Raw genomic sequence first — 22,918 nt, 5'->3', positions numbered from 1 at the left:
TTGCATGACGAGTTACAGTTAAAAACAAAGTGTGTGGTTTCAGAATGGGCGTGTCAGCCCAAGACCAATAACTGCTGCAGCAAAAATTGTATACTCATGGAACAGAGATGAATAAAATACAACTTATCCAATTTCAATACGGTGCAGCTGCAGACCTTCCATCCCACAGCAGCACACCTCAGATCTGCAAGACTTGCAGTAGTCTCATTTAAGTTGTGTGTAGCACTTTATCTCCTTGTGAGTCAAAACAATTGCTTAGTAGTTATGTGTAGAGATGTTCATAATTCATAACAGACAACTGCTGAGGCACTGAATGAATTTATTCAAATATGCAAAGATCTGTTTATTCACTTAGTCGTATACACAAGTGTTTCAGAAATTTACAGAAAGCAGTCACAATGAACAAGATGAAACAGAAAAATCATTCTGTCTGCTGGTACTGCAAAGAAAGCAATGACATGCCTTTTCACTGCTGCAATTCCCATAACACATACCCGGTAGCATCTTCTAGTAATTTGCTATGATGCCTGCAACTGACTGTTAAGTATAACATCACACACTATATTCTCAGAAAAACATTTGTCCAAATGCATATCTAAAGCTCCTAGGTAAGCTGTCCATATATGAAAGAAGCCCTTAGAAGAAACTTCATTTGTAGCTGTAATAAAGAATTACAAATATAGATAGCCATAGGAACAGTATGTCACAACTACATGCTATAAATATTTCTCAACACAATTAAGTGAGAGATCATCAGATGAAACTGTCCCAGTGCGTTCCAATATTGGAACAGTATTAGTGCCCCGTATACAATCATCATCTAAGGAAGTTAATGTACAGTATCTATACCTGTGACGTATAATGTGCAGTGGGTTGCTCTGAACAATAAATATTGGTTTTGCAATGTTTCTTCATTGTCTACCTTCCCAATTGGTATTATCAAAATATAAATGAAAATTTTACCTATCATCCAAGCATTCTCATTCATGTATATGTTCAAGTATACATCCTTATAAGTAGCTACATTAATGTTTCATATTAAATGAGCACTGAAATTATGTAAGCAGTTAGTAATTTAGATCTTTTTTTTTTTTACATTTAATTTCACTGCAGGTCATCAACTTCTCTGTAACAAAGAAAGCTAAACTATTTGAGAGGCTCCACAAATTCTTTGGCCGTCATTTAGTATCTCCATAACTCTGTCATTCAAACCGCTGAAAAGCAACTGCAGAGGGAAGAGTATGGTGCTTAACACATATCAGTTGTATCATCCAGTTTCAGCACCGGCAGTAGCTGCAGTAGTGGCAGCTGCTAAAGTACCAAGTCCTTTCTTTTCAATAGCAACAGCCACTGCTGCATCCAGGAAATCACCATGTTCAGCTACCACAGGCTCTGTGGGGGCTGAACACACAGGAACTGTCTGCCGGTGACGCTGCTGCTGAGTCAACGTGGAAGGCCGCTGCAGACCATGACTGTGTATTGCCATCAGTACAGCTTCATCTTCTAGCTCAGTATGTCCACCTCCTCTGCTGTCGACTGAACTTTGCTCTGTGCCATCCTCGAGAAGTGGTGGAGGAGGAACATTTCCAGGAGGCAGTGGTACCAAGCCCATGTCTTCAAGAACACGATTTATAGTGTTGTCTACAAAACAGCGTGCCACTTGCCTTGCTTGCCATCTGAAAGGATAGAAGTAAAGATTCAAATGTATTTGTGATTCATCATGAGACATCCAGAAATGGAAAGATAAATTTACACTGAGAAATAAATAAAAAAATAACTAAAGGCATACTTCCATGAAGGATGTGAGAAGGCAAGAAGTAGAACAAAGATGATCTGGGAGAAGGCAAAGGACCAGAAATAAAAATGGGATGATGCTATGGGAAATTCTGCCAATTGAAAAATCACAATATAGGCAGTCTTTCCAAGCTTGCCATTGACTGCGATTATAATATTTCTGACATCTGTTACATCTACTTCAGACTATTCACTCAACAATCATTATTTGTCAATACCCATAATATTGTGGCAATACCTTTGCTGGAGTTGCAGGGATTCTATGTAAAAGAGAATTCTTCCATCTTTTGCCAATTTTAAGGACTGTTCAGCTTGCTTAGGTATTGTCATTGAATACACTGAGCCAGATTCTGAACCTATGTCACTGATTTTATTGTAGTAAGTCTCTCTCTTAAGCTTAATAAATTCATTTTGATATGGATGTACCATGTGCAGATTCATAATCTGAACACTGGATATTGATTGGTAGACAAAATAACCTGGTGATCCTCAAACATTCCTCTCATCTCATCTCTGGAGCTCCCACTTTGTGCATGATGTCCCACTTGTGCCTGCAACCACAAACCATTCACTCTTCATTGTGTGCTGTGTGAGAGACTTACTATGTGATGTATTACTCCATAAATTTACTAAGAAACAATTACTGGCATCCCTAGGTTAATCCTCTGTACTGCTACACAATTAAACCTGTCTAAATAAGGGTTGCCACACTCACTTTGACTCACAAAACAGGGCTTCAATTGTCACTACTCATACATCACTAATAAAATGCCCTGCATCAATTCAACTAGTTTAAGAACGATTCTGCAATCTGACCTTTAGACTGGAAAATATACACTATTAACAGTTCAAATACTACCTCCAGCTGACTCCCTTCAACTTCTAATGATTAATCGACGGGAATACAGCTGAAAGTAAATTGTGAGAAAGACACAAGAAATACCACTAAATCAAATGGAATTTGTTGGTTTCAATTAGACCTTGCCAAACCCTCATCCATTAAACACACCTTAGAGTAGCTAATGTCTCCACAATTAATCTGAACCCTCTGGCAAATGAGCATGAGCACACACTCTGAAAACTGGAAATTACTCAATCAGAATTCCATATCCATGTATGAGAACACACTTCCAAATTCTTGTAGGCTTTCAATACTTGAAAAACTAACTTGCTCAGCCACTGACTACCAACTTCACAAACACACTTCGAAATTTCACCTCTGCCCCAAGCAGTCCAAAAATTGCTGATACATCTACGAGGGCTGCTGGCTGACTATTCCATTTTGCAAGCTGCAAACCACTCCACAAAATTATTTCAACATTCAGGCAGTCAGCCTTACGGAGCAATATCTCGGCACTCTCACAGGTCATTTTCTGCTTTCATTAACACCATTACTCTGCACAATTCTGCTTCCCACCAGGGCTTTCAAAAGTTTGCTTCCAACATGTGGTGGAAAACAAATGTCTTCAAGGGAGACACTCTTGTGCTTTGGTTCCAAACATAACTGCTGGTTCCAACCGCAACTTGTTTATAAGTATTACATAAAGACTGAGCCGTGGCTGGCTGAAAGCCTTCTGGAAACTGGTCCTGGTGTCTATAATAGCTGAAAGGACATGCCAGCTGGCATAGTCTGGTGGTGGTTCTGATCAGGGGTCTGCGTGATTCACTTTAGTGGTTTTGGTCTGAAAGAGATATCCATGTCTGTTCCACAAGGAGCTAGATAAACACATGTGGACTCAGGCAGAGTTATCCATCTATGAGCAACTTTATTCACAAGATCTTCCATCTCCATTGACACACTACATTCTGTCATCACTTCACACAATGTTAAAGAGTGTATTGTACAAAGTTATTGGTTACAAGGACTGATGGCTTTCGCTGGTCTTCATCTTTTGAACCTTGGGTTCATTGAGCTCATTCCGAGTCTAAACTGGCAAAGTTGTCCGAGTGCTCACCATTTGGTGGGACTCTAGTGCATTAATGAATGCAATGGGCTTAGCAAGTTTGTAGGTTAGACAGTGTGGTATGTCTGGAGTCAAATTTTACCAAAATGGAGACTTTAATGTAAGGTTTACAGAAAAACAGAACAGAAAAGAGTACTTACACTAGCTTTCAACCTCTTGCTCTTTTTCTAGCAAAAGTGCACACCTTCACACACACGCGCACGTGTGCGACAGCAGTGAGACTGACTGTTGATCAGCGATTATTGAGAGCGGTTGCCTGGGCAGATGGAGGCAGGGAGAGTCTAAGGAAGAATGTATGAAGCAACTGATTGACTGATTGATAGATAGGGGTTAGGGGACTAAATAGTGAGGTCATCAGTCCCCTCGATTCAAATGTTACTTGCAGAAGATAGAGGGTCCACTGAAGTGGGCAGGTCCAATCACAGGTGTCACACTACAAAGTGAAGAAGTTAAAACACACACAGGGGAAGACATAAAAGGGCACACCAAATCTAGAAACTGGAAGAACCGACGGATAAAAGAGTGGTTGGCATGGGGGAGTAGTCATGGGTCCCAGACCTAGAAAACAGGAAGGGAGGCCCTAACCACAAACAAGATGCCCCTGCTCCAGGTGCAGAGCAAAACCTTATAACTGAAAATAAAAACCACTTTCACATAGGAAACTGAGGGCAAGTTCAACCAACTGTGAATTGTCTGCTAATATTAAAGACAAGAAATCTGGAAGGCTATACTTAGTACAAAGGACTAAAATAAGAGGTTTTTCCACCAGTATATGGGATACCGTTAGTCTGGCTCCACAGCCACAGTATGGATGAGCTTTCTATGACCAATACTTAGATAGCATAACAGAGAACAGCAGAAGGAAAGGTGACAAACTGCATTAGTCTCCTTGATGGTGTGGAGCTTATTACTGGGAATGGTAGTGGACCAGGTATCATTCCACTTTCAGGCAAAGAGGGATTTGATGTGTATCCGCATATCTGCACCTGGAATCATCAAAGGAAATGGGGGAGAAGTATCTACCTCTCTAGCCAAACAATCAGCCAGTTCATTCTCTGGAATGCTAACATGACTTCGGACCCAGAGGAAGACAACGGAGCACGTGGCACAGCCAAGGGCAGAGAGGAGGTCATGGATAGCAAAGAGCAAAGAGTGACATGAGTAGCAAGTCTATAGCCTGCAAGCTACTCATTGAGTTGGTACATATTAAAACACTGTGGAGAGAGGCCTGAGAAACACAATGGAGGGCCCTGTTAATGGCTAGCTGCTCTGCTGTGAACACACTACATGATCCCAGCAGCAAATGGTGTGCCATGCCAGTAGGAGATGTAAAAGTGTATTTCACCATCTACTGTTTTAGAATCATCAATGTAGAAGATTGCGGCATCCTGGAACTCTCCAAGAATGGAATGTACAAGATGCTGGAGTATCATAAGGGCAACAGAGACCTTATGATCTTTTAATAAATAGGTCGGTTCTAATCTGTGATCTAGGCACCATTCAAGCAGGGGTGTGGGAGAAAATACACATTGCACATTCCAGTGAGTGGAGATCCCGAAGTATGATACATTCCAACCGCCAATTCCAACCAAGGGTAGATATCAGGAGGTAGACTTCCAACAGTTGCAAAGAGGACAGGGTACACAGGATGGTCAGGGAATTGTCAAAAGTTGATTGCGTAAGAAACCAGGAATTGGCCCCATCACATTTGTAGAGAGGAGACTGCTGACAGGACTAATGTGAAAGGCACTGATTGTGCACCGCATCTCACAATGCTGAACATGGTCACAAAGTTTCAGAGTGGAAGGAGCCACTGAGCTGTATACCTGACAACCATAATCTGGTCTGGACAAAACCAGAGTGCAGTAAAGACGGAGAAGAGCAGCAGGGTCTGGACACCAAAATGTGTGGACCAGGAGGCAGAGAGCATTAAGCTTCTGCATGCAGGCAGTCTTCAAGTGGCAAATGTGGGGCGGCCACATCATCTTTTTATCAAAAATAAGGCCCAATAAATGGGTCTGTGGTACAACAGCTATGTGCTGGTCGCATAACAAGGTTCTGCATCAGGCGTACTGTGGGTAGACAGCAAAAATACATAGCCCGCATTGTGGAGGGAGAGAGCTGAAAGCCATGGGAGGGTGCCCATGCAGAGGCCCATCGGATAGCGCCTTCAAGCTGGTGTTCAGCAGATGCTACCAAATGGGAGATGCACCAGTTGCAAAAATCGTCGACTTGCAAAGCTGGAGTTACCAGAGGCCCAACAGAGGTCACAAATCCCATTGATGGTGATTAGGAAGAATGTGACACTTAACACAGAACCCTGCGGGATACCATTCTCCTGGACCTGTGGGGTGTTGAGTGAAGTGACAACCTGAAACCAAAAGAGTTGGAGGGATAAAAACATGCAGATAAAACTCTGCAAGGGGCTGGGAAAGCCCCAGTCATGGGCAGTAACTAAAATATGACAAAGCCAAGCCATGTTGTCGTTTTATGTAGATCAAAGAACACTGCTAAAATCTGCCAGAGGTTTGTAAAAGCCTGTCACATTGCTCTTTCCAATCTGAGTGAATGGTCAGTTGGAGATCATTGTTCCCAGAAGCCACACTGATACAGAGACGAAAGGCTCCAAGATTCAAGCACCCAATGTAATTGGAAGCTAATCATTCTCTTGAGCAGTTTACAAAGTACATTCATCAGGCTAATCGGGCAGTAGCTGTCAAGAGATGTTGGGTTCTTGCCGGGCTTAGGGATGGGGATAACTACATTGTCTCGCCATTGCAAGGGGAAGGAACCTGTGAGTGAAATGCAGTTAAAACCCTGAGGAGATGTTGCCTCTGAGTAACATCCAAGTGTTAGATCATCTGGTTGTGGATGGAATCCGGTCTGTGGCTGTATCCTGTGAAGAAATAAGAAGCTGCAAGAATTCTCATTCAGTGATGGGTTCATAACAGGATTTGGCTTGGAGGAGGTTGAAACATAGGACTGTTTGTTCAACTTGGTGTTTGTGCCAGAGAAAGGTAGCAGTATAGGAATAGGAAGTTGATGATGTCGCAAAGTGTGTCATGAGGTGTTCTGCAGGGAACAATGTACCAGTACACAGAGCACCCTGTAAGATGAGACCCTTGACAGTTCACTGTTACTGGTGGTCCAGAAGGCAATGGAGCTTGGACCAAACCTGCGATGAAAAGGTACATCCCCAGGGAGGAAAAAAGTGCTCACAGCATTCCTTTTTAGTCTGCTTAACAAGGTAGCGAGCCTTAGCACAGAGATTCTTAAAAGCGATAAGGTTGGTCTATGAAGGATGTCATTTAAATTGTTGCAGCTCCTGTCAGCACTCCTGGATAGCAGCTGCTACTCCTTGGTCAACCACAGTACCAGCCGAGGACTAGGGAAACATGTGGATAGGGGGACAAGCAGTCCCAGTGGCAGGAAGAAAAGTAGCAGAGACGTCTTGCATGAACGTAGCAATGTGATCCGAGAGAGAGGTGTTGCACTTCACAGCATATAAAAAGGCTCTGCAGAATGCCCAACATGTGGGCCTGTCAGCAGCAAATGACAGAATCACAGGAAAGTGCTTACTGTCACAAAGATCATCATGGGGTGACCAATACAGGGAAGCCACAAGAGCAGGGGAGGTGACTGAGAGATGGGTAGCAAAAAAGGTAACATGAGCGGTACTGGAGTAGGTAGGGGAACTATCACTGACAAGGGAACCTCCCCATCACCCCCCCCCCCCCCCCCTCAGATTTAGTTATAAGTTGGCACAGTGGATAGGCCTTGAAAAACTGAACACAGACCAATCGAGAAAACAAGAAGAAGTTGTGTGGAACTATGAAAAAATAAGCAAAATATACAAATTGAGTAGTCCGTGTGCAACATAGGCAACATCAAGGGTACTGGGAGCTCAGGAGCGCCTTGGTTCCGTGGTTAGCGTGAGCAGCTGCGGAACGAGAGGTTCTTGGTTCAAATCTTCTCTCCAGTGAAAAATTTACGTTCTTTATTTTCACAAAGTTATGATCTGTCCGTTCGTTCATTGACATCTCTGTTCACTGTAATAAGTTTAGTGCCTGTGTTTTGCGACCGCGCCGCAAAACCGTGCGATTAGTAGATGAAAGGACGTGCCTCTCCAATAGGAACCGAAAACATTTGATCCCAAGGCCATAGGTCAACTGATTCCTCCACAGGAAAACACGTCTGATATATTCTATACGACACTGGAGATGGCATGTGCGTCACAAGACAGGAATATGTTGTCGACCCACCTAACTTGTACGCTTGGCGAATGGGTAAAAATATTCTTCTACCTTGCCCGATTTAGGTTTTCTTGTGGATGTGATAATCACTCCCAAAAAGTGATGAAAACATAAGAGTTTGTCACATAAACTGAAAATAAAAAATTAAACTTTTCACTCAAGGTAAGGCTTGAACCAAGGACCTCTCATTCTGCAACTGCTCACGCTAACCACGGGACCACGGCGCTCCTGAGCTCTCACTGTCCTTGATTTTGCTTATGTTACGCATGGACTACTCAGTTTGTATATTTTGCTTATTTTTTTCATAGTTACACACAACTTCTTCCTGTTTTCTCGATTGATCTGTGTTCGGTTTTTCAAGGCCTATCCACTGTGCCAAGTTATAACTAAATCTGAGGAGGGGGTGCAATGGGGAGGTTCCCTTGTGAGGAGACACAAATCAAAGTCTGTAATAAATTGGTCAATTAGAAGACCCCAACCCGTTGAAGTGGCAGTCCATTGCAGGGGGTTGGAGTGCATTGAAGTCCCTGAGGAGGAAGTACAGAGGTGGGAGATGCTGTATTAAAGTAGGCAATTCAACATAAGGAAGCAGCCTACGTGGAGGGGGGTAGAGATTGCAAATGGTGATTGTTGGGGTCATTTGCACTTTTACTGCTATTGCTTCCTGGTTGGTACGAAGGGGGATCAAGTCACTAATGATATCGGTGGGAACCAAAGTGCAGACCCTTCCAGATGCTATCCCAGGGCCATCAAGGTTCTGACAGAGCACCTGATAATCACGAAATGTTGGAGAGTTATCATCAAAGAACTGCATTTCTTGAAGAACAAGACAAAATGCAGAATAAGAGGAAAGGAGTTGTTAAATTTCTGGCAGTTGACAGTAATATCCATTACCATTCCACTGGATTGTTGTGTGGCAAGAGTCCAGGTGAGACAAAAAAAAAAGCCAAGGGGAGGTCATGTCACTGAGTCAGTGGTCATCGCTGATGAGGATGGGCTGACATCTATAAAAACTGTGTCTGATTCAGGATGAGGAGGAGGTGGCAAAGCCCCATGGGAAGCCGTATCCTTGGAGGGAGAGAGAAGGTGTTGGTATTATCAGTGGGAAGGGGATGACTTCTCTGGCTGAGGAGGAGGAGGTGGGGCAGTTCCTTGAGGGGAAGGGATGGAAGGCGCCAGGGGGGCAAGGGGAGAGGGGAGGTAGGATGGGGATAAGGAGGAAGGGAGAAGAGGAGAAGACGTTACTGACGCAAAGGTAGAGGAGAGTCGGATTGGAGGATAAGGTCCCTATGGAAAATTAAACCCTGTGTCATACTGAGTGAGGAGTGATATTCACTGGGACGCCCATCTCCTAAATGATCACAGGCATGGAGGAAGGCTGACTGAGTGGTAGACGTTGTCTTTACAAGGGGGGAGCCAGATCTCATCTTGCTTAAGGACTCAACTTCCCTGAACTTATCCTCGATGTGTTAGAAACCACGGAAAGGCTCAAGCTGGCGGGCTTGGCCCTCCTTCATGGGTGTAGCCAAGAAGGGCAAGGCCAGGAAGGCAGAAACAGGAACTGAGACAAAACTATTCCTAGGAAGAGATGCAGCCACAGATGAGTGGCAGGGAGCTTAACACATTTCATGTGTCAAACATCCACCCTGGTACCACCCACTCCGTACAGGGGCTCACTTCATTGGTATCAGCCAGCCGCAGCAACAGCTACCTGTTTGGACGGTTGTTGTTGGGAGTTCTGGTGCTCCAAAAGGATGGGGAATCACTCCTAGACTTGCACAAGGTGTTCACAGTGCAGGAACCAGCAGCAGGATCCATGTGGTGTCATGGGGTTCAGCCAGATGGGTACATAACAGCCCCACCACATGGACTGGCTACCAAGCTGGTGACCTACCAAGAAAGCAAAAGGGTTTTGGTGGGGAGGGAGAGGAAGGAGGAAATGAGAGAGGAGAGGATGAGGACGAAGGGGAGAGGAACCATGCCAAAGGCACTATGGAGGAGTTCTTCCCCATCTGGCTGACAGTACATATTTCAGCTTCATAGATAAAGTTCAAACCCCATGAGAGGGACCTGAAAAAGAAAGTCAAAAAAGAGGAGAAAAAGCAAACAAACCAAAACCGCAAGACAAAGTGAAGTCTGGAGGCTAGCTCGGCCGACATAAATAAGAACACCAAGAGAGGGAAAGGAAGGGGCTAAGTGAAAGATTAAGGACAGGGAAGGAGAAGGAAGAGGAAGGTAAAGCAGCCCAGTAAAGAAGAAGGGCTGCAATAACTTGGGGACCTGAGCACGCCACACACGTATCCAGAAAAGAGCTGTGGGCCCCCTGGGAGGAATGCACAAGGCGAGGAGGGGGTAGAACCCCAAAAGTGCCCCACTTGTGACAAGATACTTTCCGGGACTGGATCAGACTTTGAATGTGGCTCTCCAGCAGGGATATGACTTCCTCAAATCCTGCCCTGAAATGAGATCCATCCTTCATGAAATCCTCCCCACTCCACCAAGACTGTCTTTCTGCCATCCACCTAACCTTCGTAACCTCTTAGTTCATCCCTATGAAATCCCCAAACCACCTTCCCTACCCTCTGGCTCCTACCCTTGTAACCGCTCCCGATGTAAAACCTGTCTCATGCACCCTCCCACCATCACCTACTCCAGTCCTGTGACCCGGAAGGTGTACACGATCAAAGGCAGAGCCACGTGTGAAAGCACCCACGTGATTTAACAACTGACATGCCTACACTGTGAAGCTTTCTATGTGGGAATGACCAGCAACAAACTGTCCATTCGCATGAATGGACACAGGCAGACAGTGTTTGTTGGTAATGAGGATCACCCTGTGGCTAAACATGCCTTGGTGCACGGCCAGCACATCTTGGCACAGTGTTACACCATCCGAGTTATCTGGTTACTTCCCACTAACACCAACCTGTCAGAACTCTGGAGCTGGGAACCTGCCCTTCAGTATATCCTCTCTTCTCATTACCCGACAGGCCTCAACCTCCGCTAATTTCAAGTTGCCGCCGCTCATACCTCACCTGTCATTCAACAACATCTTTGCCTTTGTACTTCCGCCTCAACTGACATCTCTGCCCAAACTCTTTGCCTTTACAAATGTCTGCTTGTGTCTGTGTATGTGCAGATGGATGTGTGTGTGTATGCGAGTGTATACCTGTCCTCCTTTCCCCCTAAGGTAAGTCTTTCCGCTCCCGGGATTGGAATGACTCCTTACCCTCTCCCTTAAAACCCACATCCTTTCGTCTTGCCCTCTCCTTCCCTCTTTCCTGACGAAGCAACCGTTGGTTGCGAAAGCTTGAATTTTGTGTGTATGTTTGTGTGTCTATCGACCTGCCAGCACTTTCATTTGGTAAGTCACATCATCTTTGTTTTTAGATATATTTTTCCCACGTGGAATGTTTCCCTCTATTTTATATATATATATATATATATATATGGTTATAATAGAAGGAAACATTCCACGAAGGAAAAATATACTTAAAAACAAAGATGATGTGACTTACCAAATGAAAGTGCTGGCAGGTCGACAGACACACAAACGAACACAAACATACACACAAAATTCAAGCTTTCGCAACAAACTGTTGCCTCATCAGGAAAGAGGGAAGGAGAGGGAAAGACGAAAGGATGTGGGTTTTAAGGGAGAGGGTAAGGAGTCATTCCAGTCCCGGGAGCGGAAAGACTTACCTTAGGGGGAAAAAAGGACGGGTATACACTCGCGCACACACACATATCCATCCACACATATACAGACACAAGCAGACATATTTAGAGACAAAGAGTTTGGGCAGAGATGGACATCTCTGCCCAAACTCTTTGTCTCTAAATATGTCTGCTTGTGTCTGTATATGTGTGGATGGATATGTGTGTGTGCGCGAGTGTATACCCGTCCTTTTTTCCCCCTAAGGTAAGTCTTTCCGCTCCCGGGACTGGAATGACTCCTTACCCTCTCCCTTAAAACCCACATCCTTTCGTCTTTCCCTCTCCTTCCCTCTTTCCTGATGAGGCAACAGTTTGTTGCGAAAGCTTGAATTTTGTGTGTATGTTTGTGTTCGTTTGTGTGTCTGTCGACCTGCCAGCACTTTCATTTGGTAAGTCACATCATCTTTGTTTTTAAGTATATATATATATATATATATATATATATATATATATATATATATATATATATATATATATATATATGACATTTACTAGCTGGTGCATGAAATGGAGAACAGCTCATTCACAAAAATTTAAATCGTGGGAAGATTTTCAGGAAAAATTTAGGAGAAAATATTGGTCTACAAGTTTACAAGAAAAACTGACGCTAGAGTTATTAGATCCTAAATACTACAATAGTTCATGGGGTACACATAAGAAGTATACTAAGTGCCATCTGCATAGGTCTAAGTATTTAGATAACGCATTAGATGAAAAACTTTATAACATTAATACAACAAAAAAGTTTGAGTCCTCAGGATAATCTGCCCTCTTTGTAGAGTAGGTGGTGTTATGACCGCCAAGTTCCAAGGTAATTGCTTCACTTTTTCACTTAATTTTCTATAGACCAATTTCTTTCTCTTTGACTATTCTATTGTCTTTCAACTTTCTCCTACTATCTTACAGAGATTTTGCCAACGAAGTGTATCTATTAAAAGGGTACAGATACACCTATATTTCAAATACGTAAGTATAGCATTATCTTAGTAATTTGTTGCAGGAAGGTAAAGATTTACTATAAAAATTTAAGAAAATACTAGAGTACAATAAAACAAGATATTTATTTCCACAATCTTTAGTATTGCTGTAACCCTTCTCTTATCTGGATTGTACAGTGATAAGGAAACCCTTTTTACACAGCTACAGCTGGAGATCATGAAAAAAATGACAGTGACATAGACTGAAGTTGTCTTTCTTTCTTTCTTTTTACTCTTTCTGCTTTCTCATGAAAATGTTCAGTTTCCTGCAGTAAGTTGAATGGTTGGAGCTTGTATTAACAATGTCATCTGAATGGTGGGTGGGGGATGGAGATAAGGCAGAAAGTTATGCAAGTTAAGAAACTACAAAGTGACATACTAATATAAGCTATGTTATTCAGAAGCACTTATAAACACATAAATAATAACAGAATATGGAGATACAGGAATGGTAAGAGTGAAGAAGGAAGTAAGAAACTAGTATTTTATACAGATTTGATCAATGTACCTGTCCAGAGACTTCGATGAGAATGAAGGGAATATAGAAATACAAAACTAGTAAAAGTAAAATGAATGAAAACAGGAGAGTTTTTCCAAAACAGTTAAAGTATATGGGCTTACTGGGATTAATTGATTCCTTAGACTTTTTCTTCTTTAAGTAGATGTTGAAAAAGAACAATTCTGAGATTTGTAAAAGTGGAAAGTAAGATAAGATGAAATGCCAACATGTAATTCCTTAAGGTAAATAGCAGGCTAAGTTAAGCACCTCATGCTAATTAAACAAACCATGTTATTAGAACAATTACCTTAAACAAGTATGGTGTGGAAGATGGAGAAAACGAAAGAGAAAAACTGCCTCTACAATACTAGCGAAGTTTCTGAAATACAAAGATAGAAACATTTACATGGTCAGAAAATAAACGGATTATGCCGTGGTGACAAGGGTAAGAAAATTGATGATGATAGTATGTATTAATTTGATGTTGAAAGGAACACACTGACTTTAGTTCACATGAGACCTCGATATAAAAGTGACATTAATTTATGGATTGCTTACGAGATAAATCATTGTCTCTAGTTGTTTAGGTTATTCCACCAGCAGCTTTGATCTTAGTGGGGGAATCTGTAGTGGTACATCTTGCTATAAAGCAAAGCAAAATATCTCGCTTTCCTTTTACTGGATTGATAAAAGATGTGCATGTGAAAAATGTGACTTCAATTAGCAGTAGAGTAAAGACCATCTACTGTGCCTGGATCTGTTGGAATTTATGTGCAGATATGAGAGAGAAAAATGTGGGCATGGTACCGACGACAGATGCATAATCTGGACTGGCCAGTGAGGGGTCACTTGCACTTTGCAGTCGTGCTTTGGGGGTGCCGTAGACTCCAAAGAAGAAAGGGATCTGATGACAATGGTCAAGCATTAAACAAAAATGAATGTTGTTGTTTAAAGTCTATGCTGGAATATCTCAAGTTAAGTATGAACTTATGGATTTGGTGAAGCATTGAAGCATCATGTATGAACATGTTGTCTGAAAAGCAGTATTAATTATCAGTTGTGAGCTGATAACAAATTTGAATACAGAAGAATAATGGAAACAGCATTTTGTGATTTCATAGTGAGTTACTTAAATCTACAAGCTGTCTTATACGCCACACTCCTCTGCATACTGGAAACAAAGTCAGTGGTTAAATATGTGGCACTGCGTAGCAGGACCACAACATCAAGAGAAAACAAGATGGTGCCCAGGAAATACAGGAAAGAAAGTAACTGTTATCACATGGGGAACACTTAAAGACTTGGCATCTCACAATACATCGATCACTTACAGTCAACCCACAATACGAAAAACACCTCAAGTTATCCCATTATTAGACAGCAGATGTAGCCAGTCTCCCACATGTCCAACCCCTCATCTGCTTTGTGGGAGATGGGCAACAGCATAAAGTAGGGGATTACCTGTAGGGGCGAAGTACAGTGAGGACTGATATTTAATTTTATTTACACATCAAGTTCCATAGAACCAAATTGAGGAGCAAATGTCCAGTCATGGAAAGTGTCAGTACACAAAATTACAACATAAAAGTAATAACAGATAAAAATAAAATGTTTATGAGCCTGAAAAAAGTCAATCCTTTTGTGCTGTCAAGCTCGTTCCATATATAAATACCTTCGTTAAATGGTAATGTAACCTTGGGCCAAACAGGTCAACTACAATAAGTAAGTTGGCATAGGATGGTGCTATGTGAGTACCAATGGCAATACTACTCATCTGTTGATAGATTTGGCTTTCGAAAGGGAAATAATTATGGGTCAGAAAGTGACTGGGTAGGAGGGTTAAGAAAGAGGTTGTGGGTTTTGTAACACAAGGAGATTGGGAAGGTTGGTATCCACTAGTTTGGAAGTGTTGGTCAACAAAGGTGCAAGCACTGTACCAGTAGGGAGACCTCTAGGGTTGGATTTGTGGAGTTTGGAGAATAGGTAAAAGAAGTGTGTGTGGAGAATAGGCAAAAGAAGTGTGTGTGTGTGTGTGGGGGGGGGGGGGGGGGTTGCAGGTGAGAGGAGGGAGTGGACTAAGAGCAGCACTGTCGATTGAGATTCAAGTTAAGCTAACTTTGCCATATCAGAAGGTATGTGTTGGTAGTGTCTGTCCTTATTTAGTGTGTTTGTTTAGAAGTGTTGTGAGTAAACGTTGCAGTTGAAGGCTGCAGTAATAAAGTGGTGTTCGGAGTTACAGTTACCCATCTTAAAATAAGAAGAGCAACAAACAATGCCTCCCTGTGTCGTCCCAGCACGCAGATCTGGCTACAGAGAAAGTAAGTAATTTTTTTTAGGCCTCCAAAAAACAAAGTAGAATTTTCCAATTGATGAGAGCAATACCTCGGAAAGACAGAGATGTGACTCTCATTGTTACGTGTGAGATTCAAATTTCGCTGTGGAACTTATCACATAAACAGACTTGTTTGTCATTAATGGTAAACAAGTTAAAATGCCAAGACCAAGGTGGTCACTAAAACCAGGAGCAGTTACTCATTTATTTCCAAATTTACCGAAATATTTATCAAAATTCACCAGTACAACACTCGCAAGTGAGAAGTTGTGGCAAACAAAACACTGAACGAGAAGTTACCATGTCTCTCAGTTTCTTATATCAAAGAAAATTTACGGAATGAAACGGTACCGGATGCAGCAGTAATTTCATTAAAATGATCATTACAGAGTAAGAAACTAGAAATTGTGCTATTATATAATAAACAAAGAACACTGACTGCTTAAATAAATCTTCTATGAAAGAAGCTCTCAGATGAACAGCGCAAGACGGCTGAGTCAAATCTCCTAGATCATTCTAAACTCCGTAAGAAACAGAACATCAGAGTAGACTCTATGATAAAAATATGCCAATTGAAAAACAATAAGGTAATTGGTATGATAATGAGTGTCTTCTGGACAACGTGCTCTTAAAAATTAAGTTGTCCAATGCATACAGATACTATTTGAAGCACGCATTGTTGCCACTTGCTCCCGAAACAAGTCTACGAAATTTCATAAAGGGTCTCAGATGCTCATGCGGAATCAATGCACACTCCTTGATTTGGCATTCAGATACTTCTGCCCCCTATGTGTTGGTATCTGATAATCTAGACCACACAAAAAACACTGTCATTCCATATGTTGATAGACTTCTTGAAGAACTATCAAATAATATTGAAGTTACAATCTGGTAAGATGGTCCTGCTTCCTAACTTAAAAATAGATATATTGCAGAGGCTCTGAAAGTTCTAAGTAAGAGTCATGGCAAAAGAATAACGTGAAAGTACTTTGCAACTTCTTACGGGAAGGGGCCAGTTGATGGAATTGGTGGAGCTATCAAACGCCAAGTTTGGACTCATGTAAAAAGCAGGAAATGCAACTGACTCTGTGAAAACATTGTTAAATTCTCCTTCTAATGTGATGGCAATTCTTATGGGTCTCTACCTGACAGCTGCTTTCACCTTTCTCAACAAGCAATGTTTGATGACCTTCAGCACCTGAAAAAATTTTGTCCTGTCAAAGCCCAAAAATTTTATGCATCGCTCCCCGTATTAGTTTCAGGTAATGATGTAGGCCAATTTATATCAAGTGACATTTTAACTGTTTCAAAAACTACCACACAAACAATATATTTATAGATTTCACTACAAATTAATAGGCAGTCATCTTTTTTGCCGACATTTTTGTGACATGAATCAATAATAATGTCAAACCCACAAACAATAAAAAGAGGTGTGCCACAGGGCTCCATACTTGGGCCCTTCCTGTTTGTAGTGTATGTTAATGATATGCCACAGTATTTACCCTGTAAAACAGTTCTCTATGCAGACGATACAACTTTTATCAATTCAGGACAGACTCTTGAATCTGTACGAGAAAAAAATAATATAATATTTGAAAAATCGGTTCATTGGTTTACTGCAAACTCCCTATTCATAAATGAAACAAAAACTGAGGAAATATTCTTTAATTTAAAGGTATCAAACAAAGAAAATACACCTGTTAAACTGCTAGGAATGATGATTGACCAGAAACTTAGCTGGGATAAACATATCACATACATCTGTTCTAAACTTGCACGTGCTATGTTCCTACTTTATAAGCTTAGGAGTAATGTCAGCCAAAACTTACTGCTGCATTCATATTTTGCTTATATCCACCCCCATCTTTCATATGGTATTCTGCTCTGGGGAAATTCTCCCAATTCGATATCGATTTTCAGATGGCAAAAAAAAAAAAACTTAACATCATGACAGTTCCTTGTTTGTACATCTATTATTGCTTACTACACGTAAAAGAAAACATAGCTCAATATCCCCTTAGGTCATCTGTCCACACCCACAATACAAGACGAAACCGCACAATACATCTGCCGCACTCTAGACTGTCTAAGATAAATAATAGTTACAAATATGTAGGCCTCAAACTGTTTAATACACTCCCTAAAATTGTACAAACAGTATATAAAAGTAAATTTAAGACAACATTGGGTCAATGGCTCAAAGGTAAAGCATTTTTCTCAGTTGATGAATTTAAAGATTGTAATATGGCAGATTTGCTGTTTTAACATAGAGAAAGGTACCTCTGCCTGTAGTAGGACCTAAATTTGTATCAATAGCTTAGGATAATGACATAGTCTTATCAACATGTATATGATAATGACATAGTGTCATCAACATGAATACTCCCTGCTTAATATAAATCTGTATAATGTTTTCCTTTTTATTGTAAAATTAATAATATATAAAATACCAAATGTGTGCTATTGTACTACACTAAATTTCATATGATTTATATATACGTTGTTATGAGAATGTAACCATCTTTATACTGTAATTGAACTTATTGACGAAGCCCATTGTATAAGAAAATACTGAACGGCTAATAAAGATTCTTATTCTTATTTTTATATACTACATTAATGCAAAAGGTCTACCTACATAATAAAATGTGCCAGACATGTTATTTATCAGTGTAACATCATAATACTTACTATTTGTTTAGGATCCAGTGATTTTGTTTGAAAATTAAAACCACTTTTTTCTAAAAATTTTGTTTACTGGACTCTCGTCATGTTTTCCCTGGACTCTTCAAATATAATAATGTAACAATATTTGTGGTACAGGTTTATGGAACTTTCTGTATAAAGTATGTTTTGATTTATAAAAATATTTAATACAAACATTTCCTTCTGTTAACTGCCCAAGACTTACATTGTAAGCACAACTTCATAATATGAGTTACCACAGAATGACGCTGGTGGGCTTTTTTATGTTGATGTGTCTACCAGTTTGTTAGCTCAAGACTTCGGAAGAATGAAAATTGTATTTTTTTCCTTTATCTATTGGTAAGTTGAACACATCTATGGTTTATAGAGTTATTTTATCAGTCCTGAATCAGATTATAATACTAGAATTACTTAATTTCACACTCAATAAAAATGATTGCATGTTTAACATTATCCCCTACAAAATTACAAAGTGGGGTAATTGCGTAAAGATACTGTGTGGAGATTGTAAAATGGTATGATGATGATATTCCATATAATATTTTGAAAAATGCCAAGGACCTACATTAAAAAGTGTCTGTATCACAGTTAGGCCTACACCATAAACAATGTGTCATGGGGTTGTGCATAGTGTTATAATAATATCAGTCATACACCGAGGGTGGAATTTATATTTTTCTGAGAGTCCAGAATTAAATCTGATGTTTCTACAGGACTTGCATAGTTTTGTTCTAATTTCTTTAAGTCAAAGGGTACAACTGAATAAATTAGGCCTTGAGCATCCCCAAGATCTTCCTCCACATGGTATCAGGCCTTTATGAAACACAACACGTGTATTTCTTTGGAGAAACCTGAGCACCTTCAGAAGTGCCAAAAGAATACCAGAGATTCATTTGTAGTTTAGACCTTCTACAATGAACTGAATAATTTGTATTAAATATGTGAGCTAAAATATTAGTGGAAATCATGCTTTGTCTTCAACTGCGGTCTTCAACTGCGATGAGTCTGGATTTGGTACTGATCCAACTTGAGTAGGAGCTGTTGGGAAAGGAACTGAATAGGGTGTATGCTGCATCAGGTAGAGACTCAACAACCTTTTGTGGTCTGTGATGCAGTAGAACACTCTTACTTGTCACCACTGAAAGTATGTAAGGGTGGGGCAGTTCAGAGTTGATGAATGTCTGAGCAATACCTACCCAGGAACACCACGCTGCTGCTTCAACAAATGGGTTGATGGGGAAGGCTATGGTTCGTCATTGGTTCACTACAGATTTTATGACTTGTACAGAGAAATATTGTATGTATGCAGTCAAAGTGCCATTTTCAACATTTGATGGGCATGCTAGCCATGTTAGTCTACGACCAGTGGAAATGGCAATACAAAATAACTTGTTTAGTGTGCTTGCCGTGTCATTTACTGACACACTACAACCTCTTCACAAATGTGTGTTTGCCTCTTAAAATCAAATGAGGAAAAAAAGCTTAGCCATATATTTGTGTTCTCTTTACGTGTACTGCCTCAGTTTTAATGTTATTTGATAAATTTCTTTCAAAAAGTGCTTATTTTGGGATTTGCAACAAATTCCTTTCAAAAATTGCTCATTTTGGAACTTCTATTACATATTGGTTGGGGTAATTGAAAAATAGTACAATTATTCAGGGAAATGTTCAAAAGTTGTAGAAAAGTGTTGGCTTCATTACCCTTGACAGCAAATCAATACTCAGGGAAATACGGAAGCGTCCGATCCCGCCCGTCTGCTTTGACCCATGACGTCACAAATATGGCGGAAACAAAAACAAACCCACACACTTTCCACAAGAAGCCTAATGACACTAACGGGACAAGCGCGGGAAATGGGGTGTTTTGGATGGGGGGGGGCAAACTAAATATAAACAAATTTAGACGCCTTGCGTAGCTACAACGTGTAAATGAAGACAGCCATGCATGAATACCCACCCACCTCCCCAGGGGTCGTAACCCCTGCAACCCATAGAAGATAAAGATGCTTCAGTAGCTGATTAGTGTTTTTTGTCTTTTTTTTAAAAAAATCTCACGGGATAGAACGAACAGATTGGAAAGATAAATATAATAAACTAAAACAGAAATTGGAGGAAACAGATAATTAAAATAAGTAATAAGCGTTTTTAAATTAAAAAAAAAAAAAAAATCTCACGAGATAGAACGAACAGATCAGAAAAGTAAACAAAATGAGATAAAACAGAACTGGAGACAGCCACACTCAAACCAAACTCCGCGCCGTTATGACATCACACACGACAACACCCTTACGTCACGGGTCAAAGCCGATGCGTGGGATCAGACGCTTCTGTCAACCCATACTCAGTCCACAATATGATATTGCAGTTTACTTTTACCTCTGACCCATTGGGGTAAAAGTGAACACATGGGGTAAATGTCAACTTGTTATAATGTCAGTTAGAAACAACAGATGAATGAATCCAAGAGCAGTGCTTGTATTTCAGGTCTATGTTTAAATTTAGCAAGCTAGTAATTACTTCAAATCAAAGTCAGAACTTCTCGAAATCGTTTACAATTGCTCCACCTGAGCCACAGATGGATAAAGATATTTTCTGTATTTAAAAATACCAATAAATAATCAGTAATACAGACATGCAACTATTGTATTAAAAGCCATTCAAAGGACGCCAGATTACATTCATGTCCTAAATTTAACATCTGCAATAGTTACATGAACTCTGAAATAAAAATAAGTTGATTACCTGTGTAGCTGCCATACATTTTGTGTGTGAGGTTGTGGCATCTCCACTGGGTAAATGCCAAAGAATGGATTTACAGATACTGTCGGCTTCCTATCTGGAGGCTGATCAATCACATGTGCATCTTTACTTGTACTTGGAAACTCACTGCATGTGCAACGTACAGGGCCTCCTCGTATAACTGAACGTTCCTCCTCTGACTTTTTTAGGTGATATTTTCCTTTAATCTGCCACACATATCTTGCCTTTTTTAGTGGTCGCAAATCTTCAAGGCTGTCTGATTCCGATGCATGGGCTGAAGTTTCACCTTCTTCGTCACTTGTCCAGCCCATAACAATTTTTATAGGCCCTAAAATATTACGCTAACTACACAATCACAATTTTCAGACTGTGTGATTTGCTATAGGCTTTACCTGATTATTTACTACCACTAAAGTGTAGTACCATCATCAACTTTATAACGGTGAGGACACTGTAAACAATTAATCCTAAAAGCTTACCTCACAACTGTAATTGCTCTTACAGCTTGCGTAGTCTCTACATTACACAAGGAACACTAAACTGAACTTGTTTTTTAGTTTGATGTACATCCCTACTTTCCACTGGGAGCATCAAAAAATAGTCTTTCACCTACGCAATTCCTTCTTTCATTGATCCAGCCAGTCACCTTTTAAACGGAAAGCTACACACACGGGCTAAACAGAGTACCGAGGTGCTGAAGACTCCTGAGCAAATAACAAAGTTATTTCATTTTGCGCTATTGCATGTATTCACACAATTCATAATACTTCCTCCTCAACGTTCTGGAATCAGCCTACACTCATACTGCCCATTTTCTGTCGCTGGAGGCAAATACATCATCGTTCTTTCAGTCTACGAACAGAGAAGTAGCAGTTGCTATTGGAATGTAAGAGTATCGGTGAAATGTTTTCATAAAATGAAACACGTCTGTATAATTTACATACAAATATTATAAACAAATATCACAACACACCGCTTGCCAATCATTAACTTTAGCGATTTTTCCCACTGCCTCCTATACCGAAATAAGTATCTCTGCTTACAAGACGCGTCGTCCGAAATGATAGGATCTTCCTAAATACAGCTACTATATGCCATCAAAATTTTCTGCGCAACTGCGTTTCGCTTACTAATTTTGTCATGCACATCAAAATATGACATGATTTTCGTACATTCCTTTTTATATATTGGCAGAACTGGTACTAATTGTTTTCCATCTCACGTTGTTTTCGTCTTGACCTGTTTGGCCCAAGGTTACTTTACCATTTAACGAAGGTATTAAAGTTGTAATGATTTATATACGGAACGAGCTTGACAGTACGAAAGACTTGAGCAGACGGAAGCGCAAAAACCCAAGGAATACGTCCACAACGTCAGGTTCCCGTGAGTTTGTTTCTAAAAAGTTAATTCAATATTGTAGCCGAGGACGTGAAATGACTGTTGTCAGCTATTTTCGATTTTGAATTAAATCCACGTATTGGTTATGAACCTGTCGTTAAAGTTTGTATCTGAAACTGAATTTTACCAGGTGCTGTTACGCAGTAAAGGATACAAAGCCAGCACAGTTCAAAATACAGGTCTATGTAAAACCGTTGCAGAACAGTAGTATTTTAAACTGTACTAGGGAGTAAACTTTTGATAGTTTTTTTTATGTCTGCCGATTAATGGGTATACTAGCGCATGATAAGTGACTCAATTTACAAGTTCTAATATGAAAATGCTTCTGAATAATTTTACCCGTGTGGTCTCACTTCGACACATTCGTTTGTAAAGACCTGTCCCTAAAGACTAAGTTCCGTCCTGTAACTTTGATATTAAATGCGCGTTTGCCCGGTCAGACAGGGTAGTCTTGTACTATTTTAAGCGCCAGTTTATACCACTAGTTTGTCTTTCAGATTAAGATAGTGGAACTC

General features: G+C 40.5%; 2 protein-coding genes across 4 annotated transcripts in view; one reads left to right on the top strand and one right to left on the bottom strand.

The window, feature by feature from the left end:
• Positions 1–328: 328 nt before the first annotated feature.
• On the bottom strand, positions 329–22,025 carry LOC126094816 (uncharacterized). Its single transcript, XM_049909391.1, has 3 exons — positions 21,485–22,025; positions 20,988–21,333; positions 329–1,676 (listed from the first exon to the last, which is right to left on the bottom strand). Exons 2-3 carry the CDS (start codon positions 21,314–21,316, stop codon positions 1,268–1,270), a joined length of 738 nt encoding a protein of 245 aa, XP_049765348.1. The 5' UTR covers positions 21,317–21,333; positions 21,485–22,025; the 3' UTR covers positions 329–1,267.
• Positions 22,026–22,235: 210 nt separating this feature from the next.
• Positions 22,236–22,918, top strand: part of LOC126094815 (OTU domain-containing protein 7B-like) — a 96,612-nt gene continuing 95,929 nt past the window's right edge. The window contains exon 1 of one of the 3 annotated variants that reach the window (XM_049909390.1): positions 22,236–22,388. The gene's annotated coding sequence lies outside the window, so the exon portion shown is untranslated. The remainder of the gene's footprint in view (positions 22,389–22,918) is intronic. The other 2 variants (XM_049909388.1, XM_049909387.1) reach the window with 2 other exon arrangements.

The sequence above is a fragment of the Schistocerca cancellata genome, chromosome 8 (assembly GCF_023864275.1).
Source record: "Schistocerca cancellata isolate TAMUIC-IGC-003103 chromosome 8, iqSchCanc2.1, whole genome shotgun sequence".
Classification (NCBI taxonomy): domain Eukaryota; kingdom Metazoa; phylum Arthropoda; class Insecta; order Orthoptera; family Acrididae; genus Schistocerca; species Schistocerca cancellata.
Note: the sequence above shows the minus strand (reverse complement) of the source record. Positions and strands in the feature narration are given on the sequence as shown.